This window comes from Mandrillus leucophaeus, unplaced genomic scaffold (genome assembly GCF_000951045.1).
Source record: "Mandrillus leucophaeus isolate KB7577 unplaced genomic scaffold, Mleu.le_1.0 Scaffold526, whole genome shotgun sequence".
In the NCBI taxonomy this organism is placed as follows: Eukaryota; Metazoa; Chordata; class Mammalia; order Primates; family Cercopithecidae; genus Mandrillus; species Mandrillus leucophaeus.
In genome coordinates this window covers 380,830-390,034 of record NW_012105653.1, presented here as the reverse complement: position 1 = coordinate 390,034, position 9,205 = coordinate 380,830, and the positions used below count along the sequence as shown (strand labels likewise).

Sequence of the window (9,205 nt, the reverse complement as noted above, 5' to 3'; positions counted from 1 at the left end):
GCCCGCGTGGCGCCTCTTTGGTGAATGAACTCAGCGTGGGAGACAGTTGAGGGTGGTGACGTTTATGTCTGATTCTTACCGAGGCTACATGTGAATGATTCTAACCTGTGTGGAGTAAAAGGGAGTTTTAGGTTGATCCCGGGGATGAGCGGTTCTTTCTGTGTGAACTCTTCCTTCGTTAATAAGATGAGAAACAGATAAGAGCTCATTTTACTTCTTTTTGGTGATGGTTTTGAGACAGATTGCCTGGAAAAGTGCAGTAATTGATTTTTGAAATCCAAATGAATATGTCGTTTTATTTATTTATGTTATTTTTTTTTTTTAGAGACAGGGTCTCACTCTGTCGCCTGGGTGGCACAGTCATAGCTCACTGCAGCCTCAAACTCCTGGGCTCCAGCGATTCTCCTGCCTCAGCCTCCCCAGTAGCTGGGACTACAGGCATGCGCCACCACACCTGGCTAAATTTTTTTTTTTTTTGGTGGAGATAGAGTCTCGCTGTCTTGCCCAGGCTGGTCTTGAGCTCCTGGCTTCAAGCGGTCCTTCCACCTCTGCTTCGCAAAGTGCTGGGATTACAGGCATGAGCTACCTTGCCTAGCGTAATACGTCATTTTAAACAGAGAAGACTTTATTTACTTATTGGTTTATTTTTAAACAACCATAAGAAAACTAGACAGAAAGGACTTTAGTAGAAAAAGATTTTCAGCCGGGCGCAGTGGCTCACGCCTGTAATCCCAACACTTTGGGAGGCCAAGGCGGGCAGATCACGAGGTCAGGAGATCGAGACTATCCTGGCTAACACGGTGAAACCCCGTCTCTACTAAAAAAACAAAAAAACAAAAAAAACCAAAAAATTAGCGGGGCGCGGTGGCGGCGCCTGTAGTCCCAGGTAGTCGGAAAGCTGAGGCAGGAGAACAGCGTGAACCCGGGAGGCGGAGCTTGCAGTGAGCCGAGATCGCGCCACTGCACTCCAGCCTGGGCAACAAAGCGAGACTCTGTCTCAAAAAACAAAAACAGACAAACATTTTCAAATTGATTTTCCATTTTTCCAATTTAAAACTGTAGGCTCATTTAATTAGGACATTTCATACCTGTAGGGTCAGTGGAACATTTCCCTAGTAAGGTTCTGTTGGCTCTGTTTTGATATGGTTGTTGTTATTACCATTTCCACCAGCATTTCTGCACAACAAAGAAGGGGAGATCCTGTGTGTGAGCAAGCAGCTCCGGGCACAGCAGGTTTACCTGGGCGAGGCCAGCCACTCCCCAGTGCTGGGGGAGAAGGGGGTCTTCTCGTGCTTCTGGCTTTGCCTGCGTCTCCTGCACAAAGTCCTCATGGTGTCTGGGTGTGATTGACTGGGACCTTGGCTTTCCAGGATGACAGCCTTCTGTTTCCTCATATAATGTTTGTAATACTTTTCCAAATTAATTTTATCAGTCAGGCACGGTGGCTCACGCCTGTATTCTCAGCACTTTGGGAGACTGAGGAGGGTGAATCACTTGAGCTCAGGAGTTCGAGACCAGCCTAAACAACATGGGAAAACCCCATCTCTACTAAAAATACAAAAATTAGCCAGGCAGGGTGATACACACCACTCAGGAGGCTGAGGCAGGAGAATCACTTGAACCCAGGAGATGGAGGGTACAGTGAGCTGTGATTATGCCACTGCACTTCAGCCTGGGCAACAAAGCGAGACCCTGTCTCAAACACAAAATTAACTTTATGGCCAGGCACAGTGGCTCTCACACCTGTAATCCCAGGAGTTTGGGAACCTGAGGTGGGAGGATCGTTTGAGCCCAGGAATTCGAGATCATCCTGGACAATGACGTAATGAGTCCCATCTCTACAAATTTTTAAAAAAAGTTTAGCCAGGCATGCACCTATAATACCAGCTACTCTGAAGGCTGAGGTGGGAAGATCACTGGAGCCTGGGCGACGGAGGCCACGGTGAGCTGTGATCATGCCACTGTAATCCAGCCGTAATGACAGAACAGGACCCTGCCTAAAAAAAATAATTTTGGAGGGGACCATAGAAGTAAAAAGAAGTTTGTCTCCAGTTTGTCACTTTTAATTTCCCTTTGACAGAGGCTACTGAGATATTAATTATCTGTCTTAGTGTCTGTTGGTATCTTGTATATTTGGCAAAAATTTAAAAATATCCTTTTGGGTTACATTGAAGAATGCCTTTTATGGCCAGGCGCGGTGGCTCACGCCTGTAACCCCAGCACTTCGAGAGGCCAAGGCAGGCAGATCACTTGAGCTCAGGAGTTCGAGACCAACGTGGCCAACATGGAGAAACCCCATCTCTACTAAAAACACAAAAATTATCTGGGCCTGGTGGCCGGTGCCTCTGATAGTCACTTGGGAGGCTGAGGCAGGAGAATCGCTTGAACCCAGGAGGCAGAGGTGGCAGTGAGCCGAGATTGCGCCACTGCACTCCAGCCTGGGCAACAGAGCAAGACTCGTCTCAAAAAAAGAATGCCTTTGAAAACCATTGATTACTTTTCAAAAGAAGTTGTATTATTTGTCTGTAGTGCGCTCTAGAATTTGACCTGTAACTATAATCTTATATAATGAAAAATATATTAAAAATAGTTAAATGTTAAGGACAGTATTTTAGTTCCATTAGGAATTGAAGGCTTTATAAGGACAATCCCCAGTATTTTCTTGTGGGATTTTTCTTCCAGATATGTGCAAATTCGTACATCCTTCGTTTTCTGTAATTCTCCTAATTTTTTGTGAAGGTGTGGCTATTACTTTAGTTTGCTTTATATAATAAGGAAAAGTAAAATTCCATTTAAAGGTTTGACTCTGTTTGGTTTCCAGTTCTTTCAAGGACACCACGTTTGCCGTTTTCTACCCCATTTGATGTCAGTGAGGATGTTCGTCTTCTAGAAGTGTCTTAGGTTTGTGGGGAAACAGAGCTCCCGTCTCCCTGGCCTGGTCGTGGTTGTTGCTTGTTCTGTATTGCCGTCCTCCGGGGCTCCAGCCACCCTAACACCTCGTCCTCAACGTGGGCCCTCCCTTCCTGTGTTGCTTGTTCTAACTCTGGGTTTAGTGATGTTTCTTAAATTTTACCATTTACTTGTCTCTTACTCTATAGGTTTTAATAAAGAGGTCTCACACGTCTTTTGTTAAATTTATCCTTAAATATTTTAGGCTTTCTGCACTATTGGAAATGAGATTTAAAATAATTATCTAGTTGTTTACCATGAATACACATACACCTTTTGTCTATTAGCCTTGCTGTTACCTTGCACAGTTTATGTATATTAGTAGTGCTTTGTGGATTCCTGAGGGCTTTTTATGTATAAGATAACATCATCTTCAAGTAAAGACAGTTTGATTTCTTTCCAATTTTTGTTATTTCCTTCTCTGATTACAATGTCTAGCACTCCCGGTACAAAGTTCAAACTGGCTAGAGCAGTCATCTTTGCCCTGCTCCTTGTCTTACGGGGAAGTGGTCAGTGTTTTGCCATTAGGTATGTTAGCTTTAGGATTTTCACAGGTGCCTTTTTATCAGATAAAGAAAGTTCCATTACATTTCTAGTTTGCTTTTTCTGGATCTATTGAAATAGTGATGATAGTTTTCTCTTTTATTCTACGAATAGGGTTAACTTTATTGAGTGATTTATTTCTTGGAGATTAAACTGACCTTGCAGTTCTAGGATAAACCATACCTGGTAGTGATGTACTGCCCTCTTCATATGTTACATATATTACTGAATTTGGTTTGCTGATATTTTGTTAATGGTTTTTGCATCTGTGTTCATGAGGAATGTTGGTCTGTAATTGTCTTTTTTTGCAGTATTTCCTAAGGCTTTGGTATGAAGGTTATGTTAGTCTCATAAAATAGGTTGGGAATTTTTTCACCCCCCATCTTTTCTGAAAGAGATTATTTCACATAACTGGGATTTCTTCCTTGAATGTTTTCATAGCATCAACAGTGAAGCCGTTTGGAGTTTGTGTATCTAGAGAGATTTATGACAATGAATTCATTTTCTTTAATAGACTGAGGTATTTGGATTTCTGTTTCGTGTTGTGATAAGTTGTATTTTTCAAGGAACTTGTGCATGTCATCAAAATTGTCAAATTGCTTTGCATAAAGAAGTTTATACTTTTTATATTTTTGAGATGGAGTCTTGCTCTGTCATCCAGGATGGAGTGCAGTGGTATGATCTCAGCTCCCTGCAACCTCCGCCTCCTGGGTTCAAGTGATTCTCCTGCCTCAGCCTCCCGAGTAGCTGGGGTTACAGTTGTGTGTCACCACGCTGAGCTAATCTTTTGTATTTTTGGTAGAGACGGGGTTTCACTGTGTTAGCCAGGATGGTCTCGATCTCCTGACCTTGTGATCCATCTGCCTCGGCCTCACAAAGCTGGGATTACAGGCGTGAGCCACTACCCAGCCTATACTTTCTCATTTTGTAACTGTTCACCTTATTAACCATTTCCTTACTTGCCATTGAGTATCTGCAAGTTCTATGCTGATGGCCCTTCTTTTATTCCTGATATTAGTGAGTTTGTGTTTTCTCTTTTATTCTTGTGTCTCTCTAGCTAGTAGTTTATTCATGTTTTTGATGTTTTCAAAGAATCAGCTTTTGGCTCTGATACTTTTCTCTGTTTATTTCTTTGATTTCTCCTCTTATTTTCATTATTGGCTTCCTTCTATTTACCTTGGGTTTATTTTCTCTTCTTTTTCTAGCTTTTTCAGATAGAACCTTAGGTCATGGATTATAGATACTTGTTATTTTTTAGTATAACAATTTCTTTAAGTTTTTTATTTTTTAACTTTGTGCATAATAAAATTAGTTTTTTTTGGTATACAGTTTTATAAATTTTGAAAAAAGGATTTAGTCCTGTAATAATCACCACAATCTCATCACTCAGAAAATTTTCCTAGTGCAGTTTCTTCCTGGTAACCCGTCTACGACTTCCAGCCTCTGGCTGCCCGCCCACGGCCTCTCCTCTCCTCTCTGGAATTCTGCTTCGAGTCAGGTGTTGTGACGCGCTTGAAATTGATGCATCCTGTGGCCTGTGTCTGTTCCTTTAGTTGCTGAGTAGTGTTGTCTGGATGGACCACAGTTTGTTGATCCGTTCACCCGTTGGGGACATTTGGATAATTTCTAGGTTTTGATGAATCGAGCTGCCGTAAACTTTCATGCACAGCTTTTTGGGAGAAAATAAATGTTCACTTCTTGTGGTTCAATACTTAATCTGAATGCTTGGCCGATTCATGTGTAAGTATATCTTTTACTTAAAAGAAACTGTCAAACCGTTTTCCATAGTTGCGCTACCGTTTTACATTCCACTAGCAATAGATGAGTGTTCTGGGTAACCACGTTCTCATCAGCACCTGGTGAGGCCAGTCTTTTTTCCTGGACATTCTGGTAGATACAGAGTGGTATATCCTAGTGTTTTGTGTTTCCTTAATGACTAGTGATCTTCAGCATCTTTTTCTATGCTTATTTGCCATCCATATTGTGGGGAAAATGTTTGCTCAAGTCTTTCAGAAAGGCGTTTTTTTTTTTTTTTTTGAGATGGAGTCTCACTCTGTGGCCCAGGCTGGAGTGCAGTGGGACCATGTCGGCTCACTGCAACCTCCGTCTCCTGGGTTCAAGCAATTCTCCTGCCTCAGCCTCCTGAGTAGCTGGGATTACAGGCACCCACCACCACACCCGGCTAATTTTTTTGTATTTTTAGTAGAGACGGGATTTCACTATGTTGGCCAGGCTGGTTTCGAACTCCTGACCTCCTGTGACCCACCTGCCTCGGCCTCCCAAAGTGCTGGGATTACAGACATGAGCCACCGTGCCTCGCCTCAGAAAGTTTTAAAAAGTTGGGTTGTTCGGTTTTGTATTGTTTTGGGAATTCTTTATATCTTTTGAACGCTTTTTTTGGATACATGATTTGCAGGTATTTTCTCTCAATGTATGGCTGGTCTTTGCATTCTCTTAACAGTATGTTTTGCAGAGCAAAACTTTTTACTTTCTTTTTTTTTTTGACAGAGACTCTCTGTGTTGCCCAGGCTGGAATGCAGTGGCGTGATCTCGGCTCACTGCAACCTCTGCCTCCCGGGTTCAAGCAATTCTCCTGCCTCAGCCTCCTGAGTAGCTGGGATTACAGGCACCCGCCACTATGCCCAGCTAACTTGTATTTTTAGTAGAGACGGGGTTTCTCCATGTTGGTCAGGCTGGTCTCAAACTCCTGACTCAGATGATCCCCCTGCCTTGGCCTCCCAAAGTGCTGGGATTGCAGGCGTGAGCCACCGTGCCCCGCCAGAGTATACTTTTGAAGTTCTATCTGAGAGCTCTTTCCCTAGCCCCATTTTCCTCAGAAATTTCATAGTTTTACTTTGCATTCAAGTCTCCTTGAATACGCTTGTATATGCGTTTTGCTTTTTTTTGATGCTGTCTTGCTCTGTCACCCACCTTGGAGTGCAGTGGCGCAATCTCGGCTCACTGCAACCTCTGCCTCCGGAGTTTAAGCAATTCTCCCACCTCAGCCTCTTGCGTAGCTAGGACTACAGGTGCCTGTCACTACGCCTGGCTAATTTTTATATTTTTACTAGAGACCAGGTTGCGTCATGTTGGCCAGGCTGATCTCGAACTCCTGTGCTTAAGTGATCTGCCTGCCTCAGCCTCCCAAAGTGCTGGGGTTACAGACGTGAGCCACTGCACCTGGCCTCAGTTCACTGATTTTAGGTTTTAGTGTTTTACATTTAGAGCTACCTTTGTAGGCTGGTTCCAGTATTTTAACATAATATTTGCGTTGTGATTGTGACCATCTTTAGTGCACACCCTTTGATTCCAGTTTATTTAGTGCATTTAGTGAATGAGCGAAAGCTGTATATAATCAGCACTGTCTTTAAAATTCCTTCACTTGCCTGTAGAGTACAGAGACACAGGCCGGTGCTGCACCCAGTAAGACACAAGGTGGAGCAGAATGTGCAGCGGGCATTCCTAGCCCGCAGCTGGGAGGCTGCTTTTGCTAATTGCGTGGTGGTGGTCCTCGGTGGTAAATGCATAGGAAGGTGTCACTGACAGCGTCGAAACCAAAGCCACAGCTTCATCAGGTTCCGTTTTTTTTTTTTTCCTGTGGGCCAGATTTGCATTTCAGTCCAGAGTAATTGTGAGGTAGTTCCAGAGAAACCCGGAGTTGTTATGAAACCCTCAATTTTTTTAGAAGAACGTATTAGTTTATAACAAATTGTTTTAGAATTGTTAGAACACAAATGGGTTAGAATTTTTCTATTTTTTGTCATTACCAGTAATGTTATCTTAAGAGAATAGAATTTGGAGCTGTATTGACATAGATCTCAATCCTGATTTTCCACCTACTATTTTTGTGGGTTTAGAAAGATGTTTAATATCTCAGTTTCAATTTTCCTGTCTTTAAAGTGGAAATAATCGTATTTCCTTACATGACTGAGGATTATGTTTCATGGCACAAGTAAACTCACTTTGATGCCTGGTGTCACCGAGGTGGCAGTGGCAGAGACGCCTGCGTCACCAGCATCACCGTGAGCAGTGTTGGGATGGAAGGGGAGTGTGCCCGGCTCACCGCTTTGTTGGTGCAGATTCTCTGCCCAGGTTTCTTTCCTCCTGGAGTCAGAACGACACCTAAAATCTAATGCACCTTCAGGAAAATCAAACAAATCAAGTTGTTTAAATATTAACAAAATAACATGTAAAGGGTGGTGAAAGCATCATTCTGTAGACGTCCTTGTGTGGAAATTGGCTGCGTTAGCACTTTGTCCCACGATCAGACGTGGAGCACAAGGTGTGCGCCAGGGCCCAGTAGCAGCCCAGGCAGATGTGGAGTGCATCCCGAGACTGGGAGTTGGCTTCTGTGGCTGCTTTGTTTTTCAAGCTATGGAGTCTTCACTCCAAGAATGCATTCAGGAGGTAACGCGTTGTGAAGCAGGGACATTCTGAAGTGGATACATTTAATTTGCCACTGAAATGTGCTCTCTCTTCAGGTCGTATATACCAGAAGTTCTGAGATTGAAGAGCTGAAAGCCACGATTGAAAATCTGCGAGAGAACCAGAAGCGATTACAAAAGGAGAAAGCAGAGGAAATTGAACAACTCCATGAAGTCATTGAGAAGCTGCAGCACGAGCTGTCCCTCATGGGGCCCGTGGTGCATGAAGTCAGCGACAGTCAGGCTGGCAGTCTGCAGAGCGAGCTGCTCTGCTCTCAGGCCGGGGGCCCCCGCGGGCAGGCCCTGCAGGGCGAGCTTGAGGCTGCACTCGAAGCCAAGGAGGCCCTGAGCCGGCTGCTGGCTGACCAGGAGCGTGGGCACAGCCAGGCCCTGGAGGCCCTGCAGCAGCGCCTCCAGGGTGCAGAGGAGGCTGCGGAGCGGCAGTTGGCTGAACTAGAGCGCAGTGCAGCCCTCAGGGAGGCTGAGGTCGAAGGCATGGCCTCTCGGATCCAGGAGTTCGAAGCTGCCCTGAAAGCAAAGGAAGCAATGATTGCCGAGAGAAATTTAGAAATTGACGCATTGAACCAGCGGAAGGTGGCCCACTCTGCCGAGCTGGAGGCCGTCCTGTTGGCCTTGGCCCACATCCGCCGCGTGCTGGAGCAGCAGCCGCTGGCAGCTGGGGTGGAGCCTCCCGAGCTGCAGCGGCTCCGAGCGCAGTGTGCCCGCCTCAGCCGCCAGTTGCATGTGCTGCACCAGCGGTTCCTGAGGTGCCAGGTGGAGCTGGACAGGCGGCAGGCCTGCAGAACCACAGCTCACACACGGGTGCCCGGGGCCCACCCACAGCCTCGCGTGGATGGTGGCGCCAAGGCCCAGGTCCCTGGCGACATGGAGGCCTCCCACGATGGTGCTTTGGAGCCGGTTGTCCCTGACCCACAGGTAGGCCCCCTCTGCAGGCCATGGCAGGGTATTTTTTTCTTCCTCTCGTACTCCTTTTCTCCTTTAATTTTAATGACTTCTCTCTGTGCTGGGCACTGGGGGCTGCAGTTGTCATGGCTCATGACACAGCAGAGAAAGGGGCCTGAAGCTCAGACCTGCCTGGGCCTGTTCCGGGTCAGTACGCAGTGAAGCTGGGCTGAGGATTTCACTGTTTCGTGCCATTTTAAGCTTATTGTTTTAAGCTTTCAAAAACAATTATTTCGTTCACATGATAGGGACTGTCCAGTGAAATGGAGCTCACTGTGTGAGGCGGGTCCACTTGAGCTGCCTCTCTGGTTTCTAATCAAATAGTT

At 45.3% G+C, this 9,205-nt stretch overlaps 1 protein-coding gene across 1 annotated transcript in view; it reads left to right on the top strand.

Annotated features, from left to right (window-relative positions):
* Nucleotides 1-9,205, top strand: part of PCNT (pericentrin) — a 106,639-nt gene that overhangs the window by 61,194 nt on the left and 36,240 nt on the right. Inside the window, exon 25 of the mRNA XM_011996832.1 lies at nucleotides 7,974-8,852. Coding sequence (XP_011852222.1) covers nucleotides 7,974-8,852 — 879 coding nt within the window. The remainder of the gene's footprint in view (nucleotides 1-7,973; nucleotides 8,853-9,205) is intronic.